General features: G+C 42.3%; 2 protein-coding genes across 3 annotated transcripts in view; one reads left to right on the top strand and one right to left on the bottom strand.

The window, feature by feature from the left end:
- The window catches only part of PLAAT1 (phospholipase A and acyltransferase 1), a 381,602-nt gene that overhangs the window by 218,386 nt on the left and 149,698 nt on the right, over positions 1–13,518 (top strand). The gene's annotated exons all lie outside the window — the stretch shown is intronic.
- The window catches only part of LOC137571675 (probable cation-transporting ATPase 13A5), a 247,700-nt gene that overhangs the window by 182,690 nt on the left and 51,492 nt on the right, over positions 1–13,518 (bottom strand). Inside the window, exon 3 of the mRNA XM_068281173.1 lies at positions 9,349–9,483. Coding sequence (XP_068137274.1) covers positions 9,349–9,483 — 135 coding nt within the window. The remainder of the gene's footprint in view (positions 1–9,348; positions 9,484–13,518) is intronic.

Genomic DNA, 13,518 nt, shown 5'->3' with positions numbered 1-13,518 from the left:
CGCACAATGTGCAAAATCATGCTAGACTGCGGTGAGTCCCCCCCGCAAGGAACATTTGCAAATGATTCTATTGCCTTACATTAGTTTTAAGTTGCATACAAAAGTTTTGGGACCTTTTCTTGCTTACCATTGGCTCACCTTTTAAAATAGCCCCCTCCTTTTAGTATGTGTCATGCCATATAGAGATGGCCCAAACAGTTTGCCAGCAAACAGTTCCCGGCAAACTTGGGCTGCTCATCGTTCTCCTTATATGCTATTTAAAAAAAAAAAAAAAGAAATTCAAGTTTGCATTTTACATTAAAGCTAATGGCCGCCGACTTTAGTGGTTAATAGCAAAGCCCCCTTATGTGCTAGAAACACCAAATTTGTAGGTTATGTAGAGGAGGATAGAGGGTACAAGAGGGAAAAAATCAAAAAGACCTTATAGTTTTTGAGAAAATTGATTTTAAAGTTCTCTTTCAGAGTGTTAGCAGTAGGGTATTGTACCATGTTAGCCATCAGTAAAAGCAAGAAGTTTTGAATCAAAATGGTATCACCCTGATTCAAAACTTCTTGCTCATTCAGAGTGTGGGAAATGTTTCACCGACCACAGACTTTAGTGGTTAACAGCAAAGCTCCCTTATGTGCTAGAAACACCAAATATTAATAGTTTCCCTCCCTGAACATATATGTATAAGAAAATAAATACATTTATATACATGTTAACTTTAACATCGATTTTCTCAAAAACTACTGTATAAAGTCTGAGTCTTTTTGAATATTTTTTCTCTCTTGTTCCCACTGCCTTCCTTAACATACCCTGAAAATTTGGTGTTTCCAGCATGTAAGGGGGCTTTGCTATTAATCGCTAATGTCGGCAGCCATTGAAACATTTCCCACACTCAGAAGGAGAACTTTTAAAATTGATTTTCTCAAAAACTATAAGGTCGTTTTGACTTTTTTTCATCTTATACCTACTCTCCACCTCCACATACCCTGTAAATGTGGTGTTTCTAGCACATAAGGGGGCTTTTCTATTAACCGCTAAAGTCGACAGCCGTTTGCCTGCCATTTAAGTCTATGGAGCCCGACACGAACAGCTGGTTTGCGAACATTTGCAATAAATTTGTGTTCGCAAACCAAAAATTTGATGTTCGCAACATCACTAACCATATAGCAACTGTATTTTTGAAGAAGCAGAAGAGTATTGTACCATGTTAGCAGTATTATTTTACCATGTAAGCCAATAGTTAGCCTACTGTAAAATACATTTATCGGATTAACAGAAAAAACTATGCTGTATGCATCATAATAAATAAGATGGGTGCATAAACTTGGGCACCACAAGAGAGATATGAAATCAATACTTAGTTGAGCTTTCTTTTGCAAATATAAAAACCTCTAGACAACTCCTATATCCTTCGATGAGTGTTTGCTTTCTGGATGGAGATATTTTTGGCCATTCTTTCATTTAAAATCGATCCAGTTCAGTAAAATTTGATGTGTGCCAAGCATCTATGGCATGCCTCAAGTGTAGGGAGGGGGGTATTGGTGAAGTTTACCTACACGTGGTGCCCCTGCTGATCATATAGGCGATTATGTGTGACCAAACCCTCTCACCTTATTTTTTGATGAACCTATACAGCTTCTGCTAGATTTGGTACTACAGACACAGGTGTATACTATTACACTTGATTGGCTGATGGGCTGTCTGTGACCAATATAAAATGGTAGATTGCTGGTGGGAGTGAGCAATTGCTTCTCTTGTGTTTTGCATTCAGCATTTAGAGGTAGTGTGGGTAAATCCCCGGGTGGTGGTACCACCAGGGATCACCTGCACTCCCCCTCTTGGTGTTGCATGTGGATTTGGGGGTCCTGGGGGTGGCAGAGCCTGGAGCCCCCTTCTGTCATGTGCACCAGTGTTTTTGCCTCAAATCATTTCATAGATCTTTGATGATTTACAAGTCAGGTGACTGTGATGGCCATTCCAGAACTTTGTACTTCTCCCTCTGTATGAATGCCTTTGTAGATTTAAACATGTGTTTTGGGTGATTGTCTTGTTGGAACATCCAAACCCTGTGTAACTTGTGACTGATGTTTGAATATCCTGCAGAATTTGTTGAGGTTGAGTTGAACTCAAAGAAGGAATTTCACTGCACCGGTGGTGAAATAAAAAGCCCAATATTTATTGCAACATTAATGGACAAAACAGTAAAATAGCTCACACATATTGGAGCAGCTGTGTCTTGTCGTTTTCCTGCTCCCGATAGTATGAAATTGTGGTGGATGTAGCGACCCATTCTTTGTCTACATTGAGTTGCACTCATAAGACCCTCGAATTTAGTTAGGCCTCCAGAACCTGAACTAGCCCTTAGTGTTGGTGTTTAAATTTGTGTTGTTGCCATATTCAACCTGAATATGGCTGTTCGCATTTGGTTACAGTAAACCTGACAAATGGAATTCAGAAAGACCTTGTAGTTTTTAAGAAAATAACAAATACAAATTCAAAGAAAAAATGTTTTTTGAAGGCAGGAAACAGGAAAATTGAAGTACCTGTCTGCAGTAATTTTCCTTTCCTGATAATCTCCATGGCAGCATACAGATGGGCAGTTCTCCGCCTCCAACTGCCAGATAGGACCTTGTTGAATATAAAAAGAGCTCCACCCATTACCCAGTATTCCTTAGCTTTAGGACGAGCCGCCTGCCAAGGGTGGGGCTGTATGCTGCCATGGAGATTATCAGGAAAGGAAAATTACTGCAGACAGGTACTTCAATTTTCCTGTTTCCCTGATAACTCCATGGCAGCATACAGATGGGTATCTCACTAACTAGACAAAAAACACAACTTGGGCGGGAAGCAGGTGCCAAAAACTCACACAATTTATTTACAACTTATACAACAGAAGCAGAAGCTAATGAGAGGACATTTTGTCCAAAGGCAGAGGATGATAGAGTCGCCGGTTCAATTCTGTAGAACTTAATAAAGGTGTGACTGGAAGCCCAGTTTGCTGCCTTGCATATTGTTTCCAAAGAAACTTTCCCTAAAAAGGCCCAGGAGGCTGACATCCCTCTTGTAGAGTGAGCCACGATATCTTTTGGAGGAACTAGGCCTTTGGCTTTATATGCTCCTTGAATAGTCTTTACTATCCAGCTTGCAACCATTCTAGTGGAGGCACTCTTCCCTTTGTTTGGACCCGTGGAGATAACCAGTAGTCTTTCTGAGTTTCTAAAGGATTCGGTTGCGCATACATAGGCTTTGATTAGTGACACCGGATCTAATGGATGTGGTAGATCTGGATTTTCCAAGTTCTTGAATGCTGGAAGAGTCCACTCTTGGTTATAATGGAAGGTGGAAGCAACTTTTGGGATAAATGACTGTACTGGGTTCAGAACGACTCGATCTTCGTAGAAGTATAGAAAAGGCTCTTTATGGCACAAAGCCTGGATCTCCGAAACACGTCTTCCAGACGTTATGGCGATGATAAAAGCTGTTTTTAATGTCAGGTTGAAAATGGAACAATTTTCCAATGGAACAAAAGGAGGAGAGGATAGATAGTCAAGAACTGTAGGTAGATCCCACTGAGGGAACTTCGGTTTTATTGGAGGACGCAGCTTGAGGGTTGCTCTAAAAAATTGTTTTATAAGAGGATGAAGCGCCCAGGCTATACCTAACACAGCTGATATAGCAGAAATTTGAGACTTAAGAGTATTATAAGCGAGCCCCATTTGTAGACCTTTTTGCAGAAACATAAGAATATTGCTGACTGAAGGTTTTAGCGGATCAAACGATGAACTATTTGCAAAGGTTGAGAACTTGTCCCATGTTCTGTTATAAATTGCTGAGGTGGACGGTTTCCTTGCAGACAGCAGTGTTGCAACTACATCGTCTGGACATCTTTGACTTATAAGTCTTTCCCCTTCAATCTCCAGGCCACTAAATTTAGTTTCTGTATGTTTGGATGCGTGTAGGACCCTTGTAATAACAGGTCTGGTATTTGAGGAAGATGAATCGGATGATCCACTGTAAGCGAGAGAAGGAGTGTGAACCAAGGCCTCCTCGGCCAATACGGAATCACCGCAATGACTTCTGCATTCGATGTCGATACCTTCTGCAGGAACCTGAATATTAGGGGAACTGGCGGGAAGGCATATCCTCTCCTGAATGTCCATCGTTGGACTAGAGCATCGACTGCCAGGGCTTTCTGAGAGGGAAACCTCGAATAGAAAATTGGAAGCTGAGTGTTTGACTGGGATGCAAATAGATCTATTTGAGGGGTGCCCCAGGTTCTTACTAGAAGTTGGAATATTTGGGGGTTCAAAGCCCATTCGTGTCGATCTAGAAATGTTCTTGACAGCCTGTCTGCCTGGATATTTTCTGAGCCTGGGAGATAAACCGCTGTAAGGTCTCTCAGATGAGCTTGTGCTAGAGCCATGATTGGTTGAACTTCTCTGAGTAGAGACCCACTGTGTGTACCCCCTTGTTTTTTCACATATGCTACTGCAGCTTTGTTGTCCATTCTTAGCATAACCGACTGCCCCTGAATCTTGGGTAGGAAAGAACAAAGCGCTTGGTGGGCAGCTCTCACCTCTAGAATGTTGGAGACAACATTCTGCACAGGAGGGGACCATTCGCCTTGCACAGCTATGTCTTCGCATGTCGCTCCCCAGCCCCGAGCACTTGCGTCTGTTGTAACCAGAGTCCAATTTGGGGTGAGTAGAGAGCAACAATCGCGGAGATTCTCTGGGATCAGCCACCACCTTAAGGCTTTCCATACCCTGCAAGGGATCAGTATTGGTTGATTTAGATCGAGTCCTTCCCACTGGGTCAGGAAATTTATTTGGAAAGGTCTTATATTCCAGTGTGCCCATCTTACCATTGGGAACGTAGACGACATCTGACCTAGAATTCTCATGCAATGTCTTGCTGTAAGAAACGAGTTTGGCTGAATCTGTATTATTCTGGACATCAGTAATTGTATTTTTTCTTCTGGTAAGGCCAGTGTCGCTGAGACTGTGGAAAAAAGTGCCCCCAGAAAGACCATTCTCTGCGTGGGTTCCATGTGGCTTTTGTTGGTGTTTATCAGCCACCCGAACTCTTTCAGAGTCTGAATTGTTATGTCTCGATGTCGTCTCAGACGATCTCTTGAATCTGCTAGGATCAGTATATCGTCCAGGTAGTGTAATATTCTTATCTCTTGTGTTCTTAGTAGAGAGACTATTGCTAGCAAGACCTTGGAAAAGGTCCTTGGGGATGTGGAAAGACCGAAGGGAAGGCAGCAGAATTGAAGATGGACGTGACCTACGACGAAACGTAAAAATTTTTAATAGGACGGAAAAATGGGAACGTGAAAATAGGCGTCCTTTAGGTCTAGAGAACACATCCAATCTCCTATTCTGACTGCCTTCGCCACTGTCTGCAATGATTCCATCTTGAATCTTGGTAGCTTCACATATTGGTTTAGAGCTTTGAGATCTATTACCGGTCTCCAATCTCCGGTTCTCTTTTGCACCATGAATATGGGCGAGTAAAACCCCGTGAACCTTTGGGGATAAGGAACTGGAACTGCTGCGCCTTGAGCTATTAGAGTCTCTACATAATCTTGTAGAATCTGACGTTTTTGAGGATTGTTTGGAATCGCTGTCTTTCGAATATGGGGCATTCGTGGAAACTTTTCGAACGACCACTTGTGACCTTGATTGATTACATTTAAGACCCAGGGGTCTGTGACGTTTTCCGTCCAAACAGATGCAAAACGGGCCAGCCTGGCACCGACTAGTTCTGTTTGGACGGACTTTATATCAAAATGACTTCGAACTATTGTCTGCCGGGGTCAAAGATTTTGTCTTGGTAGCCCTAAAAAAGGTAGGTTGATTTTTCTTCCAGGTTTTGTTGAAATTTCTCCCGGGTCTGTAAGCCTTAGCCTCTCTATATCTTTGAAAGGATTGTCGGTTTTGCTGTGAAAAGCGATGTCTTTGGAATTTTCGATCCTGTGGGAGGAGACCTGATTTGCCTCCTGTGACACGTGAGATGGCAGAATCGAGAGTAGGCCCAAAAAGATGTTTTCCATCAAATGGAATTCTGGTCCATGTAGTCTTGGAAGAGGGATCTGCCGCCCATGTTTTCAGCCATAGGGCCCTTCTGGCCATGATAGAAAATACCATTGATCTGCTAGAAGATTTTATAACGTCCAGTGCTACCTCCCCAGCGAATTCAGCCGCCATTTTAAGTTGGTTAACAGATGACATTATGGAATCTTTGCTAGCATCCCTATATATGGCACTCTCGACTTCTACCGCCCAGACTTTCAAGGCCTTTGCCACAGAGGATAGGGCCACTGCCGGTCTTGTAGCATCTCCAGAGGAAAGGTAGGACCTCCTCAGATCTACATCTATTTGTCTGTCAAGGACATCGCGAAAGGAACCCGAATCCTCTAGCGGCAATGTAGTATTTTTCGCTAGTCTCATTACTGAGGCGTCAACTGTTGGAGAGGAATCTAATAATGCACCATCTTTTTCTGATAAAGGGTACAGTTTGTGAAGCCGATTTTTTACTGAGGATTTCTTGACCGTCTTATTCCACTCCTCTATTATAATTTCCTTTATTTCTTCCATAAAGGGGAAAGAGGAATGATCTTTACTTAATTGTTTATAGTATCTTTTCTTTTTGGCTGTGTCCAGCTCCTCTGGATCAACCCATTCAATAGCATCTTTTACTTGTGCAATAAAAGTCGGTATTAACGAAAAATCAAAGGTATAATCACAATCCTCAGAGCCTTCAGAAGAAATCTCTTCTGTCTCTTGAGAAGAAGCATATGAACTTTTTGTCTTCTCAGAATGTTTTGTAGTCATTTCAGACATAGTGTCTTTAACAACCTGTTTTATGACAGAGGTAAAATCTTGGCTTTCTCCAGATATATCATAGAAGCAGTTTCTGCAAACCATCTTGTCTGGAAGCTTAATATCTCCACAAAGCCAACACTGGTCCTCTGATGGTCTATTTGATTTTGAGGTACACTTTTTAGGAGAGCTAGAAGCTCCTTGTTCAGGTATTTTAGCAGAAGAATCTCTGGACTGTGTATCTTTGGTGTGTGTGTTGCTTGAAGAGGCTGCTTTATTTTTTGTAGCTGAAGAGTGATGTTTATCATGACTTCGATCTGATTTATGCCCAGCAGAATGATAATGAACATGGTCATCAGTTTTCTTTTTGGGGACTGAGTGTTTGTGGCTGCGGAGAGATCAAAGGATGAAATCAGTAAATGATCTTCCTTTTGATCACAGAGAATATATGTACCTCATTCTACTCACCACCCTTACCTAGAAGATTTGTTATGTTCTCTTTTAGCAGACTTCCCCATGTGTGAAACAGACAGACAGCTGTAAAATCAAAAGAGCTGCTGTCACTGAACAACCCATATATACATATGTGCACATCTTTGACAGAGACAAAAAGGCTTTGTAGTAGTAGTAGTGGGTACCTTTCCGGGCGAGACGACCGCTTGTTCCACCTTAATCCGAGTCCGGACGGAGAAGGAATCCCCCTGTGTCCGCAGGATAATCCAGGAAGACGCCAGAGCGGCTTGGCAGGGCGCTCCTATATGACGCTACGCGTCCCGCCCTCAGTAAAGATGGCCGCCGCTGCCCAGTAAGGGCAAGCTGGTTGGAAACGGGCTCCACTAAAATGGCTGCTCCTGCAGACATTGTATCCTGAGCAAGGCGCATGTGCAGAGCGGAGATTTGACTCCCGACGGAAGTCCATAGCTATTGGCTAAAAGACTAAAAGAGCTCAGCGGTGCAGATTACCGAGGAATACAGGTAAAATATGCATCAAAAAACGCTAGAACGCACACGAACTAACGTTTGTGGAGTCCAATAGAATAGGATCTCAATACCAAAATGTACATTCCGCAGCCCCACGGACAAACATTTCACTGGGGGACAACAGGCTTTCTAATTAGAAGCTTCTGTTATTGGCCTGGAGAACGTACAAGAGCAGGCTTCTGTTCTCTTTGGAACTGTTAGTTGCCTGAGACACAGAACTACAACCAGGGGAGGTTAGAACCTGGTTGGTGCCACAAAAAATGGTGTGGAGGTAAGGGAAAAATCCTGTAGAAATATAATCCTATCTGGCGGCAAGGACAAAAAAAGGAATACTGGGTAATGGGTGGAGCTCTTTTTATATTCAACAAGGTCCTATCTGGCAGTTGGAGGCGGAGAACTGCCCATCTGTATGCTGCCATGGAGTTATCAGGGAAAATAACATTTGCCGAAGTAAACTTTTAAATTGGGAGCCCTGGGAGCACATGTTATACTTAGAATAGCAAGTGCAGCAGAAAGGATCCACCTGTTCAGCTCTCTCCATCAATTATTGGTTATCTGAGGATATCGGTGCGGGACATTTATGTGGGTACTGCTATGGGATTGTCCAAAGGTAAGTATTTATGGTTAATTTAGAATAGTAAAGGACTTTTTCATCAATGTGTTTTTATTTCATTTTTAACTCTTTCTAAAAATGTGTAAGGGGTACTTCAGTACTGGTGCTTCACTTTAGAGGTGGCAATTAAAAAATGACATGACTTAAAGCGGACCCAAACCAAACATTTTTTTTTAATAAAAAAATATTTAGTTGCACCACTCTGACACATTCAAAGATAAATAAACACTCCTTCAAACCTATGAACATTTCAGTGCATGCTTTTCACCCTTCTCTTTTCATAACTGGGGTTATACAGGTGGCAGCCATTAGCAATTCCTCCATTGCCAGACACCACTTAGGCCCCGTTCACATCACAGAACGCAGGCGCGTTCCGTTCAGAACACAACGCACAGGAACGCACGTCATGTGCGTCTTACATGTCATGTGCGTTTTACAAAAAATGCGTGCAGCATGCGTTCCCGGACCGCACAGGTCCGGAATGCATGCAGTGTGAACATCAGACATTGCACTCTATGCAATGTCTGATGTCGTGCGTGTCGGCCACCTGCACGTGTTCCCAAAGCGTGCAGTGTGAACAGGCCTTACTCCATCAGTTTGCCGGATTTGAAAGGAAGGGGTTCCTCAAATAAATGTAAAATATTTTATATTTGTCATCATGCAGCTGAAAAAAGGCTGCTATTTATTATTAAAATTTAGAAAATAGATTTTATTTCTGAAATCTTGTATTTTTAATTTGGGTCCACTTAAAAGTCACCCACAGTTATGCGAATACACATGAAATATGGCTTTATCATGTAGAAATATACACTGTTGTGCAGACTTTTGTTTGTTTTAAAGAGAGAAGTAGCAAAGGTACTTTTAGCAGTCATTCAAATATTACAATAGGCAAATATACTAATACGATGCATTTTAAAACCACTTCAAAAACTACTTACCTTCTCATGGGAGCTCATTAACAGATTATGCAGGTCTGATTTTTCTGCTGTCACACTATAAGTGTTAGGAATAACATGGGAAATGTCTAATTCAATCAGTTCCACTTTTTTCTTTGTGTACTTTTTAAATTCATCCTGCAAAAATACATATTCATCATTCTTCAATTATAAAGTAGTAGCAAATTAAACATGTCGCTAGGGAATAAAAACATTTTATCCCTGTTCTTGTCTCCTTCAATAAGAGTTTCTTATTGTTTATTAAGAATCAAACTCTCTAACATGGACATACAGTAGATAAAAGGAATACAAGAGGTAAAGGAAAATCTTGCAAATAGGGCGCATGGACAGAAGTAAACAGAAGTAAACTTTTCCTTTCCATACTATCTAGAACTAAAATATATATATTTTTGGGAGCCTCAAACTCTGACTTTTATTAAAAAAAATTACAAGTTTTATTTGTTTACTTTTAGATCTTTAAATTGCATACACGCTTACTTGGAAATGTAAAAGAATAACACATTTCAATAATAAAAGATGAAATTAAGGCTCATATTAACATTACTAGATACACCCAAGCACTATACATCTGGAAAGTTTACTATTTCTAAAATGAGTTTTCAAATGTCTTCCTTTTTTTCAAACTCAGTTCTATGACTAGCAATACCCAACCATAAAATCAGCCTTAATCTGTACCCTCTTTGATCTCACATAGTGTTGCAGGAAAAAGAATTAAAAAAAAAAAAAGTAGTATTCTCTGCACTGAACACACCAGGGGCTTGATTCACAAAAGAGTGCTAACTGTTAGCACGGGCGTTTTCGCGCAAATTTTTGCATTTGCGCGCGGTCGCAAATTTTCGCATTTGTGCGCGGTCGCAAATTTTCGCACAACATTGTTATCATTTGTGCTCTAAAATTCGCGTTTGCGCACAAAAATAATAACGATTTCGCGTGAAAATTTGCATTTGCGCGTGAAAACATTTAATTGCACACGAAAATTCGTGATCGCGCGCAAATGTGAAAATTCACGCGAAAACGGCCGTGCTAACAGTTAGCATTCTTTTGTGAATGAAGCCCCAGGACTTATTTATTTAGGGATAAACAGTTGGATCTCATGGAATTCTGATTTCCCACTTTTGCATTAGAATTTTGCAATTTTAAGTTCAAAGTTGGAATTGGCAAAATTCCCATACATAAATTCTGAAACATTATGAAAAATTGGTTCTGGCCCCAATCTTTATCTGTATGTATATTTACATTCTTTTTTTGTTTTTCTATTCCATTAGGTGCGGTATAGTTGTATTTTTCCATTTTATAGTTATCATGTTCCTAGCAATAAAGGTTAAGAGTAAGCAGTTTGATTCATAAATGCAGAGATAGCAATGCCATCAAAATAATACATGGAACACGTAAACTCTTTTCTGCTGGAGATTTATTGCTTTTTGCCTTAGATGCCTGGCTAAAGCTCTGCAAAGATACTTGGCTACCATTGGTAAAAAGTGGGTGATTCCCAATGGTAATGCGATGGACATGCGGCTTCTAAGGACACTTGGATTCAGCAATAACAGAATGAAGGTCTACTGATTGAATCATCAGTGGAAGCTAAAAATTGAAAGACCATATTGCAATGTCACTATTATAAATTTTCCGCTCACGAACAGTAAACGCAAACTTCTGCAAATGTTCGCGAACATGTGAACCTGGGAAACCCGCCATAGACTTCAATGGGCAGGCACATTTTTAAACCTACAAAGACTGTTCTGGCCATAAAAGTGATGAAAAAGTTGTTTTAAGGCGACTAATACCTGAACTGTGGTATTGCCAGAGAGGGGTCCATGCCAAAAGTCCCACCAAAAATTACAGAGTTGACACAAAGTCGGGTTTTAATGCATAAAGGTCAGAAATCACATTACATTCTTACAAATAATGCACTGGATTGGTACTGTGCATGCAACTTAATGCAAACTGCTTTGTGTGTCAGTGGGCTGTGGAGTGTCACACACAGAGAAATGCAATAGTACTATCAGAATACAGTGAAATAATAATGCATGGAGTGGTACTGTGCGTGCAACTTAATGTAGCAACAGCTGTAGTGTGCACACAGCTCTGGGTGTCAGTAGGCTGTGGAGTGTCACACAAAAAAAAAAAACACAGGAGACCGATGTACTAGCCCTCAAAAGGGCTGCTTGAGGTGCTCTAACAGCAAGTGAGGAACAAGAACACAGGCCTAGCTAATGATTTTCCTACCTATCTACAGCAAGTCTGACCCTGCTCTCACTAATAGAGATGGCCAGAACGGTTCCTGACAAACTTCCAAGGTTTGCAATCGCGGAGAACCGCGAACTTTACTGGAAGTTCAATTCGCCCCCATAGTGCATCATGAGGGTCAACTTTGACCCTCTGCATCACAGTCAGCAGGCACATTGTAGCCAATCAGGCTACAATCCCTCCTGGAGCCCCCCCCCACCCTTTATAAAAGGCAGGCAGCATCAGCCATTTTACTCACTCATGTGCCTGCAGTAATTAGAGAAGGGAAAGCTGCTGCAGACTCTCATAGGGTAAGATTAGTTAGGCTCTTGTAGGCTTCTTAGCTTGCTCCTTGCTTATTCTTATTGCTAAAAAAGCACCCCTCAACAGCTCTTTTGATCTTGTGATCTATTTTTTTTGTGTGTCCCACTGACACTTGTGTTGCATAGACAGCCTTGGTAATTCCTACTGTGTGTGCCACTGCCAGGCCCAGCACATTCAGTGACTACTACCTGTGTATGTGGCAGGTGCACATTGTAATACCCATCACTGCATATACCTACCTGCTGTTCACAGTGCACCCACCTACCTATGTGAGCTGAGCGCACGCAGTGTCGCTGTGCCTGTCTGGTACCTGTCTGTGTGTGACAGGTGCACATTGTAATACCCATCACTGCATATACCTACCTACCTGTTGTTCACAGTGCACCCACCTATCTACGTGAGCTTAGCGCACGCAGTGTCACTGTGCCTGTCTGGTACCTGTCTGTGTGTGACAGGTGCACATTGTAATACCCACTGCATATACCTACCTGTTGTTCACTGTGCACCCACCCACCTACATGAGCGCACGCAGTGTCACTGTGCCTGTCCGGTACCTGTCTGTAGTTGACAGGTGCCCGTTGTAATATCCACTGCATATACCTACCTGTTGTTCAATGTGCACCCACCCACCTCCGTAAGCACACGCAGTGTCACTGTGCCTGTCCAGTACCTGTCTGTGTGTGACTGACAGGTGCACATTGTAATACCCATCACTGCATATACCTAAACACTAAGCTTCACATAAAAAAATATATGCAACCACCAGCAGGACGTCCTGAGGAAGTCCCTGGGCGGGGCGAAACGCGTAGACGTAGGCCTGCGTCATGCGCTGCTGTGCCGCTCTCCTCCCTCTGCTCTCCCGCCGGGATCGGCGCCCTCACACCTCACGGACCCCAGGAATGGAAAAAGAGTTCGGACAATCCCAATGGCAAGCGGCCCCGAGTCCCCGGTGAATGGACGGGTGACTCCTGCCTAACAAATCGACAGGCGGTTGGTCGGGCACCACCACGTGCGTTCAACAGTGCACTACGCAGCAAAGAGTGGTAACTATACATGCCATAAATGTGATGCATTGTGGTTTTCTGCTACTTAAGCGAATATACCATTGGGAATAATGAGAACTTGAAACTCAGGATTGATGGCTAATTGCAGCAGTTTGAAATCGATGACCAAGTGATGTGGTTTGATGGATACATTCTATGGGAGAGAAGTTTAGGTAGTGACTGTGCGTACATATGTAATTTATAAGCTATAACTCCTTCTTGGACAAAAGGAAGGCAACTGTGGAATTACCAAACAACATCTTTTTGAACTATTTTTTCCCTTCCAGGAACCTGGTTAATTGAGGAACTTTTCATGCAGTGTTGCCTCTTCTGCTTTAAGAATAAGCACTAGTCCTTTCCCTTCTCTTGTTTATCCACGCAAGATAATAACTACATGGTTTTTTATTTCCTGAGTTCACATTGGGGTGATGACCCCAGGAGTGTCTGGTGGTGTGTGTGTGCTGATCTGCGGGGGAGCATAGGGAGGGGAGTGGTGCTGAGTACTGTCAGCTGGTTTGTTCGGTTACCGCCGTGGCCCCACCGGGCAGCGGAGGATCAG

The sequence above is a fragment of the Hyperolius riggenbachi genome, chromosome 4, assembly GCF_040937935.1.
Source record: "Hyperolius riggenbachi isolate aHypRig1 chromosome 4, aHypRig1.pri, whole genome shotgun sequence".
NCBI lineage: Eukaryota > Metazoa > Chordata > Amphibia > Anura > Hyperoliidae > Hyperolius > Hyperolius riggenbachi.
The sequence above is the reverse complement of the archived record's forward strand: the minus strand, read 5'-3'. Positions and strand labels throughout refer to the sequence as shown.